Genomic DNA, 20,425 nt, shown 5'->3' with positions numbered 1-20,425 from the left:
CACAGATGATAGTCACAGCCACACATGCTAATAGGGACAAGCAGATATGACATCAGATGTCTGTCATCAGGAGGCCTTCCTTGGGTGCAAACCAAATAATTTTCTCTGAAAGTGACTTCTGCTTCCTCACAATTCCAACAGAATTAGTAATTGGATTCCCAAATCTTCCAGGAATTTTTCTAAGAAGCAAAACAAAACCCAGGAGAGCATGAGGCTGGCAGATGAGGGAGCTGTACCCAGGCAGGCCATCTTCCATGTGGGACATGCAGACCCCTCTGCTGGACCCACCCAGCTGGGTCCTCTTCCCCTCATGCTCAGCCTCCAGCTCAACCTCCAGCTCATGTGTCACTGCCCGACGACATTTCCTCTGCCCTCTGGCCATGGGAGTGGGTGGGACCTTCATGGCACCCTGTCTCTTCCTTGAAAACACTTAAGTAGCTTGTGATTCCATGTCGATTAAGTGGTTATTTGATCCATGTTTGGCTTCTTTATAAGCTCTTTGAGGGTGAGGCCTCTAGGCCTCATACTGACCACCTGCCCCAATCCCTGGGGCAGCAGGTGACCCATGGAACATAGCTCAACAAATGACTGAGTGAAAACAAAGGCATTGAGTGTGGTGACCCCAGAGTTCTCCCATTCCAGCCAACTTTGGTCCATCTGTGAGAAGCCTGTACCTGCCACCCAGTGCTAAGCCCAGACCTCCCCCTGTTCAGTGATCCTCAGCATCACTCCCTTTGGAGCTGCAATCAGGTCTCCTGGTCATTTCTGTTGCTTTTGCACAGCTTGGTAGGCACCATTGAATCTGAATAGTTGGGATGTAAATGTGCCTTTGTAGCTGCCAGCCAAGAAGCTCTAGGTCCACTCTGAATGATGAGATCAAACAACATCAGCAGAGACCTCTGAGTTGGGGTCTTGAGTGGTTTCTCCACCCACCCCAACCCTCCCTTTTATGCCAGGTGACCTGGGTCTGCTTCAGACACACCTGCATATGCAGTTCGGCCCCCAGGTCTCATGGTCCTCTTTTCTGGGATCTGACTCATGAAGTCATAGCCACCCCCCAACCTGCCATCACCCCTAGGGCCCCCACAAACCATCTCCTCACTGGAGCATGGCTTGACAAGAGGCTCCTGACCTGATGAATCAGAAGAGCCTGCTCTGGCCTCAGCCACTCATCATCATGGGCCAAGCATCACATAGCCAACACCTCCAGGCCAGTGTCAATATGGTCTTGAAGGAAGACGCTGTGGCTGGTTTCCATAATCAATGGCTCCTCTCAATCTTCTAAGGGAAAATACCATGCTTTGCATACTCAGACCCTCTACATCTTCCCTAAGCTGGAAGTCTGAAGTTGTCCTCAGCAGGAATGCAGACAGTGGTCTGGGCCTCACGACAGTGTGGAAGGAGAAGAGGAAAGGCAGTGCATGCAGCTCAGCTTCTTCTCCATCCTCACCTGAGCCCAGCATCCAGCAAAGCTGCTCGTTAGAGTCCCATCTCCCTGGAAAGCTGGCAGCTGGGCTTCCTGGGGTGGGGGTGGGCGTAGGTGGTTCATCCCTCACGAGGAGGCCACCCACACAAACTGCGAGAGACTGGACTCCCAGGTTGTATGTTGTGTGCCAGATGGAGCTGTCTGCTCCACATTCCTGCTGTCCCCATAAGTCCACGTGTATCTGTCAGATCTCATGTCCTGATTTAGGGCCAAGAGCACATACTCACCATGCGTGTGGCCCGTAGTGACATCATGTGATCGTGTCCATGAGGCCCTTCGTGGTCTCGTGTCCTCAAGGTGCTTTCCAGGCTCATCTGGACCCATGCCTCCTCAGGGACCCTGCTCACTGGCCCATCCAAGGAAGGCACTGGGGTGCAGAGATGTCGCTGAGTTTTCCAGGTTGGGTTGGGAGCAGGAGGGGCCTGTTGTGAAGATAGCTATGAGCTGGTTCCTAGGAGAAGCTATTCAGACTCAGGTCTTGAGAGCCAGTTATGTGCGGAGGCGCTGCAGAGAGGGGCGCTGAGAGAGGGGCCCTGGTGGCACCTGTACACCCCATCCTGGTTGCTGCCGGTGGTGGGATGGAGGGCAGGGGCTTGAAGCCTTTGCTAGCCTGGCCTCAGAGGCAGTGGGGCCCCCTGGAAGCAGCACGAGGCCCCCGCCTTCCCAGAAGATGTCACGAGCGTGTGCTATTGCTTCACAGATGGGGGTCTTTGACGCTGAAGGGCATGGGCCAGGGCACATGGAGGCACTTGGCCCAGTCGTGCAGCCCCTGGCCTAGAGTCAGGCCACCAGCACTAAGCCCTGTGCCTCTCCACCAGCTGTGATGCTTAACCTCTCTGGAACTCACTCTTCTCCTCTGTAAGATATAGTTACTGACAGTACCTACTTCCCTGGTTGTGCCAGGGGGATTGGGGTCATCTTCCTGCCCCAGCAAGTCTTCATTCCTCGTCAATGAGGGCTGGGAGTTTCGGTGCCCTGGAGTCACTCTTTATTCACTGGCTGAATCCCCACCAAGGCTCCTCCTCCATGAGCTCATCTAAAAAAATGCTTACATCCCTCTGGGGATGGGAGGCTCTCTGCCGCTTGGAGCATCCCACTCCACCGTAGGTCTGTTTCTTGGACAGTCTATTTGTGTTGACTTCCTGGTTGGCCCTGGCTCCATTCCTGTGGTCATGCTGAATTCCACCACTCTCCTTCTTCAGAACAGCAGGTTAAATCCTGTGAAGGTCATGGACAGCCCCCTCTGTGCCTGTGTGCTTCCCACTCCACGGGTCTCGTCTTTTCCCAATGACACCCCTCGGTGTCTCCGGGAGATACTTGAATGAACAGCATGACTTCGGAAAGCAGCCTGTGCAATGAGTCCCTGCCGCATGCCGAGGAGCACAGATGAGAGGACGGGTGGCTGGGGCTGCGCATCAGGCAGGGAGCAGCGTCCACGGGGGGAAGAACACATGCTGACATGGGGAGGCTGCGGCTGGAGAGTGCGGTGTGGGCCGGAGTCAGGGGCCATCAGCTGGAGAACGTGGGTGACAGCGCATCAGAAGACACTTTGCGTGTGTGCTTTGGAACGAGCATCCCAGCTGCAATGTGGAGACAGCAAGCTGAGTAACCAATCCAGCGGCCACAGTGTCCAATATGCACCCCAAGAGGCTGGGAGTGCCTCCCTCCAGGGGTGGGACCACAAACGAGTTATTTTTTCTTCCCCCTTCCTTTTGTTTTCTCATTTCTCTATCATAAGCATTGCCCATCTCCTTCATGATGAACATGGATTATTTATGTAGTCACAGTTACTTACACTTGTCTAAAGTCCTGCAAAAGCGAACTGGCAGGACTTGGTACGGTTGGAGGCCCAGGTCTGATCTTGGTGCTCGGGGAGGGGAGTACCCACCACCCTGACAGGGATGGGTGGGAGCATAGCATTGGTCAGGAATTCCACGGCCCCGACGGTGGCCAGAACGGGCGTGACTTCTTCTAGGCACCTTCACAGCCAGTCCTGCAGGCCCTGGGGGCTCGCCTGTCCATTTGCAGAGCTCCCAGTGCCAGACTTGGTGACAGCAAAGCTCCCAGAGCTTGGTGATGGCAGCAGCAGCCTGTGCTTGGCTGTCTTGGGCCACATGTGCTCAGTATCAAGCAAAGTCTCAGCGATGAAAGGGCCAGGGGCCCACAGTCCCCATATTCACAAAGCTCAGCCCAACGTGGGAGGCGGGTATAAATGTTTAAAAGCCACTTAATGAACATGTGACTGCAAATGAACTCAGCTCCAAAGGAAAGGAGTAGTTTCCAACAAAACCTAGAAGAAAGGAGGTGTCTCCCGGGGTGGGGCAGGTGGGGGGAGGGGGTGGGCCTTGGGCCGAGAGCAGAAGGATAAGCTGAGGGAGTTATTGGAAAGTGTCCAGGCCGAGGGAACAGCGCAGACAATGGTCCTGGAGCGGGAGGAAGGATGGCAGGTCTGAGTCTGAAAGAAGCACTGTTGGATCAGGAGTCCAGAGAGGGAGGGGTTTTGTATGGCAGGAGGACCCTCCCCATCCTGTGTCCCCCTATTCTCTGCCACGTTCCTCTCGTGGCCTGAACAGCCTCCTCCAGGGATGCCCCCAGCAGTCACCCCAAAAGCCAGCGTGCAGCTCAGCTGTCAGCTTCCTCCGAGGCTCTGCACACCTGTGTGCAGTGTGTACAACCTGCTAATTAACAGAGTCACGCGGATCGGAAAGCATCGTGCTCTACTGGGAGGCTGTGAAGCCCTCTCGTTAATTCGCAGGTGAAATTATCCTGGCTTTTCTCTTGTTTTGCTTCCTCTCCCCAGCTCACTTGATGGCTGGGGTGAGTCCTCCCAATTAGACTTGTGAACCCCTCTCCTCCAGGTCACGAAGTCTCAGGGACCCACTCAGGGCACAGGGAGGGAGTGCCCAGACTTCGGGCACCAGTGCTAAGGGCAGTGGGGGCAGAGGGGTGACACCCCCAGTGCAGGAGAGGAGGAAGGTGGTCCCCGGCTGGTGGGTGGGTCTGAAACTAACAGTGTCCCGCAGGGGTGGCTCAGAGGTGGGGGTCCTGGCGTCTGTGTGACCCTCCACACAACCAGCCTGGACGAGAGGCAGGGAGCCAGCCCTTCCCCAACTTCTGTCCTGGATGTGAAGATGGTGTCCCCCTGTTGACAGAAGGCCTCCTGGGACCTGGAGGAGGTCTCGGGGGCTTGCCGGCAACCACCATTTACAAGTGAACATGTGCAGCCTCTTCTTTGAATGAGGAACATTCGGGGATGATATTTACGGTTCAGCTTATAAGCAAAGGGTCCTTCTCCCTATAAGACAGCAGCACAGGCCTGAAACCCCTGGGTGCTGACAAGACCTATTGTGAAAGAAGCCTTTTACTTACTCTTTTTTCTCTGAAAGGATCAGGGGACTTCAGAACCCATTCGTTGAGGTGACACATGCAAACCAGAACTCCCCCTCTAACCACGCTGAAGTACGCTAAGACAACTCCACCTCTATCACTAGGATCACTCTCCTCCCCAGTCGAGAGGCCCTTAGGAGGACAGTGTCTGCCTGTCCTGCCATTTGGATGTGGCTCCTGGGGAGGTTTGCAATCAGGCCCACCTAGATCCACTCCCGCACCCCACCAGGCGTCACTCTGACTGTGCAACCTGGAGCCTCGTTTTCCTCACCTGAAACTGGGCGGCAAGACCCTCATGGGAGGCAAGGCTGAGCAAATGGCATGAGCTTCAGGCAGCAGGGTTGATAGCATGAGCTTTGTCATTGTAGGTCTCCAGGTGGTCCTGAACTCCATCATCAAGGCCATGGTGCCCCTGCTGCACATCGCCCTGCTCGTGCTCTTTGTCATCATCATCTACGCCATCATCGGCCTGGAGCTCTTCATGGGCAAGATGCACAAGACCTGCTACAACCAGGAGGGCATTGCAGGTAAGGGAGGCACCATCCCTCCCGGCCACTGGGGAGCCCTGCCTTCTGGCATCCGCGTTTCCTCTGCCAAGAGAGGCAGGGATTTTATTTTCTCTCTGGGGTCTAACTTCTGTGTTTACTAAAATGAGTCTCTGTTAAAATAGCTAAACGTAAGCTTTGTCCAGCACTGCCCTGTGTGTGTGTGTGTGTGTGTGTGTGTGTTAGTCACTTCAGTCGTGTCCTACTCTTTGAGAACTCATGGACTGAAGCCCACCAGGCTCCTCTGTCCATGGACTTCTCCAGGCGAGAATACTGGAGTGAATAGCCATTTCCTTCTCCAAGGCATCTTCCCAACCCAGGGATCGTACCCATGTCTCCTGCACTGCAGGCAGATTCTTTAGCATCTGAGCCACCAGGGAAGCCCTGTCTGGCACTGATAAGCACTCTCTAAACAAGGTGCTTAGCCAACACTGAATTTTTTAAGAATCAGAGCTTAGTTGGTGACTCTGTCCTTGCCCCTCATGTGGCTGATCATCAACTGTGCCTTCGGGAGAAAGCCCCGCCCTCGGGAGGAAGCCCCGCCCTCGGGAGGAAGCCCCGCCCACGGGAGGAAGCCCCGCCCTCAGCCGGTAGGCTCACAACCTTGCGTCCTTCTCACCTCTGGGGTGACCTGGCTCCTCTGCCTCAGTGTTTCTACCTCCCGTCCGGGGGCCCCCAGTCCAGGTGAGGAGGACGGCCTGTGACAAAACTCCTTTCCTCCGGGAGGTGTGGCTCTCCACGTCCCTCCCATAAGCCAGTGTGTTTAACCAGCCACGCTGCTCACTGAGTTCACCCCTGGTAGGACTGAAGTTTGGGCTTGACAGACACTCCACAGACTGCTGTCTTTAGCTCCTAACATCTCAGCTGGACTTTAAAATTAAAAAAAAAAAAAAAAAAACATTTAAATAGAAATTGACAAGGCTTTTAAACAGACAAAGTAGTTTAGCACAAAGGATTATTTAAAACAATATACTCTGCAAAGGAGTGAGCCATGTTCGATATGTGTGACTTTTTTCAAACAAGATCTTCCGTCTTAGTTTTTTGGTGTCTTGGGAAAGAAAGGGGAGCATCCTCTGAAGCCTTGAAGGAACTTCTGTCCCCTCCATGTCCATCGCGTCTCACTCCCCTCAACCCAGGCAATAAATTAAACCTGAGCCCCTTGCCCTGGGGTGTGGCGGGAACATTCAGTGGAGGGAGTGACATGAGTTACTCACATTCAGAAACCAAAGCAGACCCCCTGATCTGTGTGGTCTGGTTAGACTTAATAGATTGACTGGGTCTTTGTACGTGGCCACAGCCAAAACAAAACCCCCAAACTGTGAACCTATAGTCAGAGATTCACACAATTGTTTTAACTTTCTTGATGGTGAGTCTAAGAGGAGACTGTTTTTTCACTGTAGAGAGCATTTCCTGGGTCATGATTATATAAAATAAACTGTCATGTTCTTTTTTAAAAATGAAAAACTTTTAAAATCGAAGGAATTGGGTCTTGACTTTAGCTAAAATTCTGAGATTTTCAGCCTTGCTTAAAGAAATACCCAACATCACAGTGAGTAATGTTCTCCCCTTTAATTCAAAGCCTTCTTTTTATTGGGCTCCATCTGTAGCTGCCCTGAACCAATACATTTAACATTGATTGCGCAGCTTCCTTAGGGCTCATCCTAAGACCTGCCTGAGAGCGAGTATAGGACATATAAAGTTCATGCTGTCCTATTGAAATGGTCATGACCCGTCTGACCCAGATTTCTCAGGCCGGCATGGGGATGTCAGGTCTAGAAGACCCCATCAGCTGAGCAATGATTGGGCTCACTTGAGCACGGAGGGGGCGGGGGCATGGTGAGATTCCCACTGAGCAACCCGCTCCCACACAACTGTGCTCCCTGAGCTGAGGGAGACGCTCACACACCTCCCTCCCCCACCCCCGCCCCAAGGTTTCTGCCCCGAAGTTTGGGGACCAGCCAAGGCGGGTTTCCTGAGGGCAGCAGGATCCTGTGGGGCTGCACCAGCACCACCTGGAAGCCTCTGACTTTGTGGTCAGGCCATCAGTGGTCTCAAATGGCCAGTAAATGCTGGGTGTGACGGCCCAGGCCGTGGCTCCTCTGTGTTGGACGGGACAGCCGTAGGCCTGCCGAGACCTCCAGTGGCCCCTCTGCTCTCAGGGGACGGCAGGACTGGCCTGGCCGGTTGGATGGCCAGTCTGGGAACACACTGCTGTCCATTCCTGAGGGTAAACAGACCAGGAAATGTGCCTGCTTCTTTCCAGAAAACACCCAGGTTATTTACCTGATGGTTTATCTCCCCCGCCATCGGGTTCGGAAAAGAATCAGCCCCCACCGCAGAAACACAGTCAGCTGGGGAGCCCAAGGACGGACTCCAGGGACATTCTCCCGAGGGAGGAGCCCTGCCAGCCCCACGGGAAGGGGACCTCACTGTACGTGGAGCCAGCCCCCCATGGGGAGGGCGCCCAGGACACTGGCTGCAGAGCCGATTTGCTCAGCGCCCTGCACCAAATCCTGGGCTGGTCCAGGGACCCTCATCCCACAGTGGTGAGGGCTCCTTCCACCCACACGGTGACCAGCGCTGACAGGGAAGAACACATACGGGAACCCGGACACACTCAGCACAGCCAGAGGGTGGAGGGCCCAAGCCTGCAACCTTTGACCCCAGTCCCCCTTTGCTTTGGAGACGTTGGCATCACCTTTGGAATGGGTGTCTTTTTTTCATTGTAGACTTTGGATTGAATTCCTGAATTTTTCTGCAAATTTAGATTATGCTAAAGTGCCTGAATGTCCTTGTCTTGGTTTTCTTAAGGGATTTTACATCCGGTGATTTTTATACTTGAGACAGCTTTGTGAGCGTGTAGACATGGGAAACCTTGGGTGTCGAATCCACACCAGAAAGCTCTGGGCTGCCGGTGGACTGTTGTTCCACCCGTGGACTGCCCCTTCCAGTCCCTGAAGACGCAGCCTTTGGAGACACACGTTCCCCGATTCTGGAGGCATCTGCAAGGCGCCTTCCTTGTTCCTCAACAGACACATCACCATATGTCCATCCTTTTTGTCTCTGGTTGTCCCATCTGTTTGGTGGCGCTCGAGCCAGGTCATTCTGAATCGCTCTCCCAAGCGCAATAATTACCCCTGAGACTGGAAGAGAGCTGGTTGGCCGAAACCCAGACATGAAATCACTTCCTCTCTATTCACTGCTCAGATTTGGGGCCTCAGAAAGTAACTGGTTTTGTCTTTGGTCATTTCCCCCTGGAGCCCCTTGCTGGCGTTCTCCCAGAGTCCCTGCTCCTGCTGGTATTAACCACACTTCCAAAATCTCTCTCATCTTCACCTCTATTCTTCTGCCACAGACTTAATTTGGAACTTTCCAGAATGACCCCTCCTCTCTCACTTCTGCTTTGAAATGGGGAGCCCGCATGGCTTCAGCTTTTTCTCCAACTTCACGCTCCCACCTTCCTCTCTGGGAATCCACAGCTCTGCAGAAAACCCAACATGTCTTCACGTTTAGACTAATTTCCCCTCACCCTCAAGGGCACGTTGCCAGGACCTGCTGATCTGTGTGTGTTCAGATTTTCCAAGTGTTCCCTTTAGTGCTTTTTATAGGCACCTATTTTTACCAGATTGTTATTGCTCCTTAATTGTTCTCAAATCTTTTTTTATTGTTGTTCAAGACCGATTCAGTATAGCAGAGAGGCACTTGATCCTGCAGACCAACTTTCTGAATCTGGCCCTCTCTCATTTATTAATGAGATTGCGTCCCCAGGATGCTGTTTTCTTTCCAGCATCCACTTATAAAGCCCCGAGATCCATGCTCCTCCCTTGAGGACACTTGGAACCCACTCTAGCAGCCTTCACCTTTTCCTCATTTCAGTTCTGAGGAATTGGGATGCAAGGAAAGCTATCAGATCAGGGGTCACAGTGCAAAGATTAGCAGCATCTTTACTGCACTTGAGAGCAAGACCCAAGAAAAAGAAACCCAAGTTTCCGTCTATGTTGTTCACCATCTCTTTTGTCTTATCTTTCATCTTCCCAGCACTTTTGTCACAATGACTGAACACATCATCCCAGAAAGCCATCACTAGACCAGTGAACCCAATAAAATTTACTATCTGTTTGGTTCCTGGGTTTCCAGTCCACTTACTCTCAATTTCTAGGTGCTTGTAATCCACTTTCTTATGTATTCCTTAGGTCTGAGGCTCACTTTTCAGGTTCCACCGTCTTACAGCCTCCCATTACTTAACCTCACATCCAAATTTGCAAAGATTTCAAAAGTTCAGAAGTCACCAAGAACAGACCGAGGTTCCTTTCCATGAAGGGGGTCTCCTGGGGGCCAGACCCCAGGGTAGGAAATGGTGCAGACACTGTCGTCCCCCATATGATTCAGGGACCAGGGATCCCTTGGGTCGCTGCACACACACCTGACCTGGAGCACCAGGCCTGGAACAAGCCAGGAAGCTGCTCTGCTCACAGCGGCCCCAGCCTGTGGAAGCCGGCCAGCCAGCTGTCCATCACCAGGCAAGCGGATAAACCCACAGTGACCTGTACGTCCGTGGAAAGGAACAGACCATGAAACATGGTGCCTTGTGAAAAAATATGGACCCCAAAGCCACCTAGTGTGATTCCATCCACATGAAATTGCAAGGCAGGCAGATCCGTAGACAGACGGCAGGTGTGACTGCCGGGGGCTGACTGCAGACAGGGCTCGGAAATTTGGGGCGGTGGAAGCGTTTCCAAATGGGTTGTGGTAACGGCTGGACGGCTCTATAAATTTACTAAAAATAACTGAGCTGTCCATGCTCACTGATGACTTGTCCGGCATGTAAATTATGTTTCGATAAAGCTGTTTGAAAAGAGAGAGAAAGGCAAAAAGCCAAGACGACACAGGCCGGCGTGTGTCTCCAACCGCACAGCTCAATTCACGCCCCAAAGGGTCACCCTTAGTGAAGATTTAGGATTAGTATTCCTCTGCTGTCATCCTCTGGGGAGTGAAAAGCTGTAATCTGAAGCCACAGACTGAGAAGCAGCCCAGCAGCCAATAGCCTCGACATCGAAGTCTTCGCCCCCAATTACCTGGATCTGCCAGAAACCAGAGAGGACCCTGGTGGCCTGGAGTCTCTGAATGAAGGACGACAAGCAAACTTTCTCTCTGGGGGCACATCCTCTCTGCCATTTGAGTTGTTTGCTAGAACGAAGGTCCGTTCTGTTATCCCTGTTTCTTTCTACAAGCCCAAGACGATGCTCTTAATTTCTCAGAGTTCTGCAAATTCCATGCCATTACCTCTTGCAACTGGGACCAAGACTCTCAGTATTTTACCAAAATGGAAATTCTCAGCTCAGCCAAGTCTAGTTCAATCCACCAATGACCTCTGCATGAAAAATAGCCTAACTCACTGATTTCCCAGCACCTCTTCCTGGAGCATGGAATTAGCCTGAGCACAGCCTGCGGCCATGGGAGATGTTAAGCTGTTTCCTGGAAAAGCCAAGAGGGCTCCATACGGGAGAGCATTCTTCCCATCCCCCGTGGCCACTCTGTCCTGAGTAGAGGTCCAGACGGTTTTTCTCTCCTGAAGACGCTGGAGAAAAGGGCAGGAGGCAAGGTTCCACGTGACACGACCACGCAAAATACTGCAGTGGCGTTGTTCCCTGGGTCTGGAATAATGCTCTGTAGGGGGTACTTTTCGCCATCAGAATTTGTTCTCTGTCCTTCATCAAGAAGGCATCCTCCGCTGTAGAGTGACCTGCATCCCTGGTGAAGCATCATGTTACATGCTGCATGGACCTGTGGGGAGTCAGAAAGTGCCACTGAGCAGGATCTCTGGCCAATTACATGAAAGAACCTTCCCATCAACAATACTGAGGGATCCTGAGAAAACTGTAATTGAAAAAGACACATGTACCCCAAAGTTCATTGCCTCACTATTTACAATAGCTAGATCATGGAAGAAACCTAGATGAATAGATAAAGACGCTGTGGTACATATATACAATGGAGTATTACTCAACCATAAAAAAGAATGCATTTGAGTCAGTTCTAAGGAGGTGGATGAACCTAGAGCCTATTATACAGAGTGAAGTAAGTCAGAAAGAGGAAAACAAATATCATATATTAACACATATCTATGTGGGATCTAGAAAGATGGTACTGATGAACCTATTTGCAGGGCAGTGGTGGAAATGCCGACATAGAGACAGACTTGTGGATACAGGAGAGGAAGCAGAGGGCAGGACAAATGGAGAGAGTAGCAGGTAAACATAGACACTAGCATGTGTAAAATAGATGGCCTGTGGGAATTTTCTGTGTGACACCGGGAGCTCAAACTGGGGCTCGATGACAACGTAGAGTGGTGGTGTGGGGTGGGAGGTGGGAGGGAGGTTCAAGAGAGAGGGGACATACGTATGCCTATGGCTGATTCATGGCAGAAACATGGCAGAAAACAATGCAATATTATAAATCAATTATCCTTCAGTTAAAAATAAATAAAATTTTTAAAAAACATACTGGGCAGGTGGGATGAATTGGGAGATTGGGAATGATTGACATGCACACTATGAATACTATGTATATAGTAGATAACTAATGAGAACTTAGTGCTCTGTGGTGACGTATATGGGAAGGAATCCACAAAAGGGGATATATGTATACATATGGCTGATTCTCTTTGCTGTATCGCAGAAATTAACACAGCAGTGTAAAGCAACTATACTCTAATAAAAATTGTTGGGTTGGCCAAAAAGTTCCATAATATCCTACGGGAAAACCCGAGGGAACTTTCTGGCCTACCCAAAAATTTTTTTAAAAAACCCACAATGCCCTTGCCCTAAACTCCGGCATTCCCGCAGAAATGTCTGCAGATACTTGAGCACCAAAAACAGAAGTCAAGGCCTCCCCCTCTGCGTTCCAGGATGTTTTTACTCAGAGTGGTCGCCTCATAGTCATATTTTTTCTTGGCCGTTTGACGGGCAGCCTCTCCTCTGTCTTTGAAGTCAATCCAGGTTAAATACAGTTTTACAACACTCAGCTGAAAGCTCTGACCTTCTGAATTGACGGCAGCCTGAATGAGCACCTAGCGCCGTGTGTGTTCGCTTGTGTTTGGGGCGTTGGTGTGACTGTGCTCTGCGCTGTCGCCGCTGGGTCCTTTGCCATCCCACCCACTGTTTTTCTAATTTCTCTCTTCTTTCTCTGCCCATTCCTCTCCCCCACCCCCGCCTCCTTATGTCTTCCCCTGGCCACTTGAGATGTCCCAGCAGAAGATGACCCCTCGCCGTGTGCCCTGGAGACGGGCCACGGGCGGCAGTGCCAGAACGGCACGGTGTGCAAGCCAGGCTGGGATGGGCCCAAACACGGCATCACCAACTTCGACAACTTCGCCTTCGCCATGCTGACTGTGTTCCAGTGCATCACCATGGAGGGCTGGACCGACGTCCTCTACTGGGTACGTGCTGGGGCAGGCGGGGCGGACAGCATCCGCCTTCCAGGGCCGCGCAGTCATACGCACGCCAGGAGGAGTGAGGACCTTGATTTCTTCCAGGTCTTGCCTGAGAAACAAAGCCCATGAGCCTCCCTCTGCTCACCAGCCCAAGAAAAGTGTCACCTCTCATTTGTCCTCCACAGTGGGAAGCGCTGGCACACAGCCCAGTGGGGCTACGGCCGACCGGACCCAAGGGTCTTCTTGTAGGGCTTCTCCCGCCCCGTACATGTCCTGCCCATGTCCCCAAGGGAGTGGGAGGGCACACGTTCAATTTCTAGGGCTAAAGAGAAAACTCAGGCCTGGTCTTCAGAGAGGAAAGCATTTTTATTGAATTGTGCAGCATTGCGGCATTCTATTGTGTTTTACCTCTCGTGTTTGATCTTCCCTCGTTATATCAGATAGTCCATCAGACAAACGCATAACCAGCCTTTTCACTGCTGACAGAATGCTCTGCTGGTCATGTGATGCTTATTCAGAAATGTCACTTCTCAAGTGCCAACCAATTATCAGTAAATCTCCTTTTACCTTAAAGATGCCCTTTTTTCAGCCAGTAGCCAACACGACTTTGCCAGCATCCGAGCTGTCGAGGGGCAGGTTTCCATGCAGGCTGCCCCACAGGCAAACATACCATATTTGATCTGTCTTCATCCTGGCAGTCAAGTCCATTATTTATAAAAACCCCAGAAAATGTCATTCTTTGTAGGATCTCTTACTTCCACATGAGAACTGACTTGCCAGAGCCCAGCACTGCACTCCAGCGTTTGGGCGGAAAATGCTTGTTGTCGGGCTTGAGAATACCATCGCACCCAGAGTTTTGCAAATAATCAAGTGGATTTGGCTGCCCTGAAAACAGTCTAAGAGGCTGTTTGGGGAGGAAGGGATGCCAGGCTGCCAGGCTGGGAAGAACCAGAGCCAGGAGAGGTGTCCACCCCCGCCCCGGACCAGGAGGAGGAGTTCTGGAACCTCTCAGAGATGCTCTGCACATTCTGGGCATTGTGGCTGCTAAACTGTTTTCAACAATTCAGAAGCCCACTTCTCCCAGTTTCTGGGGGCAGACTGAGACCCTGCACTGCCATGAAACGTGCACCTCTCTTCATAGAACCAGTTTAAACTTGCCCACGTGCCTTGAACCCCACCAGTGATATTCAGTGTTCCCTGCTTGATAGGGGGTTCCTGGGGTCCTCAGGATTCAGACACAATTACATCCAACTCAGAGCAGGGAAACCAGCTAGACTGCACTTAACAATGGTGTTGCCGTGGGAGCCTGGTAGAGTGGTCATGCAGAAACACTCTCAGAAAAGACACAGGTCTAATCACCTCTCCCTCCAACCGAGATGAACATTGGCACACCTCTCCCAGGCTCATACTCAGTAAGAACTTGGCTTTGAATAATTTGTGAGACAAAGGGAGATGAGCTTACTCTATCCGGGCAAGTTTAATTTCTTTTAGCAAAGCAGATAGAATTCAAAAGTGGCCCTAAGGAGTCCTTCTACCTTGGGTGGGTCCCTCTGGTCAGCCAAAGACAGAGATGTCCTCTGCCAACGGGCATCACAGGACAGGTGGTCGTGTGGGACTGGGCTCCGGGGCCTCATCATACGAGCTCCAAACCGAGGCCCTACGTTGCCATGGAAACACCTCCCATGGCATCAAATTGAGGGCAGGACGGCAGTGGGTGGGTGGGTGGGGGTGGGGGAATAGGTATAATTTACTTTGCTGATGGCCTGATGTATTTTTGTGATCCTCCTTCATCCCTCCCTCCCGCTTCCCACCCCCCCAGCCAGATGTGGTCCAAGGAGGTGCTGTCACAGTGACAGCCAGAGTGGGGGTTGAGAGGAGCTCGCCCGGCAACCAGCAATTTTCAACAGCTGTGTTGTGCTTTCCCCCTCGCCCCCCTCCAGTGGGGGGAGGTGGTGATGAGCTCGGGCAGGGCATGGCGGTGTCAGAGGTGGGGACGGACCCCAGCCCTGTCGGCCTTCCCCTGACCCTTCCAGCACCTTCCTAAGTGACCGAGCTGTGTGTGCATGTGTGTCTGTGTGCGGGCACACATGTGCATGTGTGTGCACCTACACACACACACACACACACACACACATACACACACACACACACCCCTGAAGACGAAAGGGAACCTCCTGGTGGGTATTTTGAGGGAGGCCCCTCCTAGCCCAGAGCGCCTGCCTGCTCGCTCTCCTCTGCTTCTGTACCCTCTCTGGTTGCTCCTCCTTCCTCTCCTCAGGCTCCTTCTCCAAAAACCCACAGGCTCTCACACCCTCTTTGCTTTCCTATAAAACATGGAGCTCTCTGAGCAAGGAAGGGCCCGCTCCCCTACCCAGTGCAGCCAGGGGACAGACGCCGAGGGTCCAGCCGGGGGACAGACGCCAAGGGTCCAGCTGAGGGACAGACACCAAGGGCCCAGCCCCTGCCCTTGCAGGAGCTCCCAGAGGTCCCCAAGCCCTGTGTCCATGGAGTGGGGGGCACAGGGCACCTGCAGGGAGGCATGAGTGTCCCCTGAGCCCCAGGCAGGGCTCCGAGCAGGATTTCAGGCACCCTGCACTTCAGGAATCTTGGTGCCTCAGCAACTGTCCATGATGGGGACTCTGTTGACCTCTGCCCATGAGGCCCTCTGCCCGGGCCCCCAGACTCTGCTTCCCGTGTGACACAGGACAGCCATCTGGCCTGTGTCCTGGCCTCACCTCCTCCACCAGCTCTCATCCCCTCCCACTTCCTGACACCTCCTGTTTTCCCCAGTTGGTTTCTCCCTGACCAGTTCTTCTGCTGATTTTTAAGAATTAGAGATTCAGCTTAAAACTAAAATTAAAAGGACTCCCTCATGAGAAATCACAAAAAGGATAGATGTGTCTTTGGGAGCTTCTGCCTCAGTTTGGCTCCAGCAGGAACGAAAGCATGAGGTTTTAACTTTGCACAAGTCAGTTGTCAGCTCCACACTCACATGTGTGGACACACTGGGAGGACATTCCTCACATACATGCACTCACACACATACATGCACACACATACGCATGTATGTATGTGCATACACACACTTATGTGCTCGCACATGCACACACATATACCCATAGATACACACTCATGCATGCATACACATATGCACACACATATATATACATACACACGCGAGTGCACATGCACACACATACATGTACGCACCATGGCCACTGATCGCTGGCCTCGGCGCTGCTGAAATATCCCTGGTTTATGAGGAAGGTCTTTTGCCTCCAAGCAGGTGGCATTGGGTGTTTGAGCCTATTCTCTCCGGTTCCATCTCCACCTCTTCTCCCTGCCTGAAAGGTGTCCAGCGAGCAGAGCTGGGGAGTTGGGCTCTACCAATGACAGAGAGCCACTCAGGGTGAAAAGTGGAGAAGAGTCCTTGTCACCCAGAGACAGCACCTGGCTCTAACAGGGATGAGGTAGAGAAGGTGTCGGGGTCCCCGGTACTCCCAGCCCTGAACCCCGAGTCTGCCCTAGGTTGGGCATTACTGCTCAGCACCCACGCAGCTTTAGAGAATCTGTTACCTAAACAATACACTCCTGGTTTATAAACATATTAAGAAGGGGAATTCTCATCTCTCAAAGCTATAATTTGTTTACTTATTAGGTTTTGTTTTATTCATTTTGCTGGCATTAGGCAAGTTCTTATTACTCAGTAATTCAATTGAACACACATTTAGTGAGCCCCCAGGCCCTGCGCTCGAGGAGTTTGGGTCTAATTGGAGAGACGTGGACACAGAGAAATGTGGCTCCCACTCAGGACCCCGCAAGAGCAGGGAGGGCTTCCCGGAGGAGGTGGGGTTTCGCTGGCCCGTCAGTTTCACTGAGTGGGGAGCAAGCGAGAAGGAAAAGCCGGCTTTACACCAGTTTGGAGACTGGACAGAACTGGGCTCTGGGCTCCTCACACGTCCAAGAGCCAGCCCAGCCCCCTGTGGCCTCACCAAGTACCAGAGGCCCACCTGGGACAGCAAGGTCCACGGGCCTCCACTCCATGCCCCACTCAGTGCAGGGTCCCGGCCGAGTCCCGGAGAAGCTGGTTTTGTCGGCCTCTGGGAGTGGTGGGCCTGCGGCAGATCCCACACCACCTGGGCATTCCTGGTGCCCTTGCAGGCACAGAGGGGCAGGAGGGGTCAGGTGAGATGGGCCCCCGAATTGCTGCTCCCCCAGTGACCTGTGGGTGGACCCCGTGTCCCACAGACAAGGTGACACAGGTCAGGGTTTCATCTGGCCACCGCCCTGGGCACTGGCTTTCAGTCAGAGCCGACCCTGCCCGCCGATAACAGTCCCTGTAATGCACTATGATTTTAAAGGCTGCACCTCCCACCTGTGATGACAGGTGACAGCCCCCCATGCCCCCCAAACTGCCCAGCCCTTGGGGACCGCAATGCCTTGGAGGGGGCACCAGACCTGAAAGGTCCCTGGAGTCAGCTGGGGTGGAGAGAAGCCCCCAGAAGATGGGGCTGGAGTCAACAGTCCTCCTGTGTTTTCTTCCTGGGGAAACGTGATGTTGGATTTGAAGGCTGGAGGTGTGTTTCCCTCCAAGAATTAGATGTGAGGGGAGGGGAGGCATGTGTTTCAGCAAAGCCTGGTTACTGGTGAGGTCCTGGCTGAGGGGCTGCAGGTGGTGGACCCCGGGGGCCTCTCTGCATGCCCACCCAATAGGGCCCCAGAGAACGGCTGGCTTTAGTGTCTGAGCAGACCTGTCCCTTTTCACCTCTAAGTAAGGGTGTCAGCAATCTGGGTCATTCTTTAAAATCGGCTGTATTTATTCTTCTCTCCTGAATAGCTCCACGCGGGCTGACTGAAGCCATCCGTCTCCTGCTCCCGCACTGCCCTACTTCAGGGCCGCCCGCACGTGTGTTGGCACCCAGGCCGCCCCAGAGCAGGGGGCCCAGAGCTAAGGTGGGGGTGCGAGAGGATGCAGAGAGTCACAGCCTCTGTCCTGTCCTTGCTTTGAAGGCTGGGCTGTGGACCAGCGGGTCTCAAGCCTAAGACACATCAGATGCACCCAGGGCTTGTGAGAACCTGGGACGTCAGGCGCCCCCAGTGTGGGTGTAAGGCCGAGGGTTCCAAACTAGGCCCCAGGTGCCCAGGGAGGGTGATATTGCTGGCCCTGGGGCCTCCCCTGGAGAACCACAGATGCAGGTCGTTCGGGAAGCCTGTGCCCTGTGGGATTTTGGAACCCCAGTGGTGTAAACCTCCCATGGGATCTCCACTGGCCCATGTTTGCTAGAGCTGCTCCCTGAGCACCAACCCCGAACCACCATCCTCCCGGCCCATGGCCTCTGAAGCCATTGACACAGCGTGGTCAGCACTCATCCACCCAGGCCCCTGGGTCACTCCCTGAGGAAGGCGTCTCCCCATGCGACCCCAAAGCCGCCAACCCCGCTTGTCTGCGAGAGCTGAGGCCAGGGTGCCAGCCACAGTGACCACATAAACCCAAGTGAGCGGAAATCATCTCCTAGGGAAGAAAGCACCTTGGAGGTGACCCAGCTTCTTAGACGAGTGAATAGAAAATATTGGAGGGAAATTCTGTTCCCCTGAAAATAAAAGGGCAGAGGCAGCCGAGCGAGATCCCCACCCGCCCGGCGGCAGAGCTGCCAAGGTCCTTCCCGCTCAGGTCGAGGTCACCGGGTGTTAGAGTCAAGGTGGCGCTGGGCGACAGTGGTTTCCCCGAATCTCTGCTCCTCCCTCCTAGCCTCTGCTCCTCCGTCTTGGCCTCCCTGCCTCCTCGCTGTGAACTCACTCCTGCTTCTCTCTCTCCTCACTGTCCTTGGTCTTTCCAGATGCAGGACGCTATGGGCTACGAGTTACCCTGGGTGTATTTTGTCAGTCTGGTCATCTTCGGATCCTTCTTCGTTCTAAATCTGGTTCTTGGTGTGTTGAGCGGGTAAGCTGAGTGTTTCTGTGTCCTCGTCACGACGCAGCTGAGCAAGGCCCCAGGCCCCATGTACCCGTCACCAGGCCCAGGAGAACAGAAACTGTCTCACTTCAGCCGCACGTGCGGACCGCTGGCTGGGCAGGCCACTTGGCCTCTGGTGACCCGGAGGCCCAGGGTGGCGGGCCGTGCTCGGCTGCTCCCAGAGCTGCACTAACTCTGACCCCATTCTTCCAGGTCAATGATGCCGTGGGAAGGGACTGGCCCTGGATCTATTTTGTCACATTAATCATCATAGGTTCATTCTTTGTTCTTAACTTGGTTCTCGGTGTCCTTAGCGGGTAAGCAGGACCAAGCAAGAAGGTCTCGACTTTTCCATTTACCTTGTTTTACTCTTTCTGCTCTTCCTGGCTCTATTCTTCTGGCTCTGATGAACCTGGGACATGGGCCAGCCCGGGAGCCTTAAAGTGAATGTCCTTGGCCTGGCTGGACAGAGGTCAGAGGCACAGGGAAGAGGCCCCCTGGTTTGGGCTACAGTGAGAGGTACCCGGGCCCACCTGTCTCCTGCCAGCCCTGCCCACACCAGGCTGGACTGTGTAGGTGGGCAGGATGCTTCTCTGGGGACCTCGGGAGCATCTGGGCCCCTTGGTTTGGCAGAGGAATTGGAGGAAGATTTGTGGGCCGTCTTCTCTGGCCCTCGTAGCAGCCTAGCAGACGGGCACCTGGGCTATCTCTGTCCAGCCTCCGTCCAGGATCACTGGCAGTGAAGACTCAGGCCCTCTTTACCCATGCTGACTGGGCCAGGAGTTTGAGCTAAAATGCAAATGAACCAAACAGACCAAGATTCCCCTTCTCCTTGGCTCTGATCGCAGCCTGGGCTGCCCCTGTCTGTGTCCGCCTTGGGAAGGAAGAGCACTCGGCTGTTTAAAGTTCCCGATTACAGGAGGACAGAGGAGACTGAGCATGTTTTCCTTCAACTTTTTCTGCTCAGCTCCAAGTAGGAAGCCCTCCTAATTTCGGCCTTGGTACAGATAAAGTTAAAAAGCGGTCAAGACAGCAGGTGGCGGGGCCCAAGGAGCCCTGGGCAGCCACCCCTGCCCCACAGCCCCACTGGACATCTCCTTGGCCCCCTTTCTTCTTTCCAAGCCTAAGCCAGCCACGCCAAGGCCACCCCTGAAGGCTCCCGTGACTCTCTGCTCCTGCACCACGTGGGGGAGGGGCCGCTGCTTCACAGCCTTTCCTCCGTCTCTGGGGATGTGTGTGTCGGGGAGAGTCGGCCAAGGAGGAGGACATCCCCCATCTCCTGCCACAGTCCAAGGCCCCATAGGAGTGTCAGGGTCGGCCCTGGAAGTGGGGAAGGGACAGGGCCCACCCTGACCTCACCCCTCCCCAACAGGAGGGTCATCAGAGGCCCCGTCTCCCTGGCCACACAGGGGGGGACCAGCACCCTGCATCAGTGTGACAGCGATGCACAGGACAGTGGGTGCCCATGTCAGCTGCCTGGAGGGTGGAAGGGTTTCCATTTTGTGTCCAACACAAGAAAATGGCCTGTTTATAGGGGGTCATCAGGGAGAGGGTTGGAAAAGTCAAACTTGTCACCTCTCAGGGCAGAAATGTAGCTGCTCCAGCACTGGCCTTCCTGGAGG

General features: G+C 53.5%; 1 protein-coding gene across 6 annotated transcripts in view; it reads left to right on the top strand.

Moving 5' to 3' along the window:
- The window catches only part of CACNA1C (calcium voltage-gated channel subunit alpha1 C), a 379,681-nt gene that overhangs the window by 250,397 nt on the left and 108,859 nt on the right, over nucleotides 1-20,425 (top strand). For all 6 annotated transcript variants that reach the window (XM_061124633.1, XM_061124631.1, XM_061124634.1 and 3 more), the window contains exons 6-8: nucleotides 5,242-5,400; nucleotides 12,660-12,856; nucleotides 19,017-19,120. In XM_061124633.1, the coding sequence (XP_060980616.1) occupies nucleotides 5,242-5,400; nucleotides 12,660-12,856; nucleotides 19,017-19,120 (460 nt within the window). The remainder of the gene's footprint in view (nucleotides 1-5,241; nucleotides 5,401-12,659; nucleotides 12,857-19,016; nucleotides 19,121-20,425) is intronic.

This window comes from Dama dama, chromosome 22 (assembly GCF_033118175.1).
Source record: "Dama dama isolate Ldn47 chromosome 22, ASM3311817v1, whole genome shotgun sequence".
Classification (NCBI taxonomy): domain Eukaryota; kingdom Metazoa; phylum Chordata; class Mammalia; order Artiodactyla; family Cervidae; genus Dama; species Dama dama.
The sequence above is the reverse complement of the archived record's forward strand: the minus strand, read 5'-3'. Positions and strand labels throughout refer to the sequence as shown.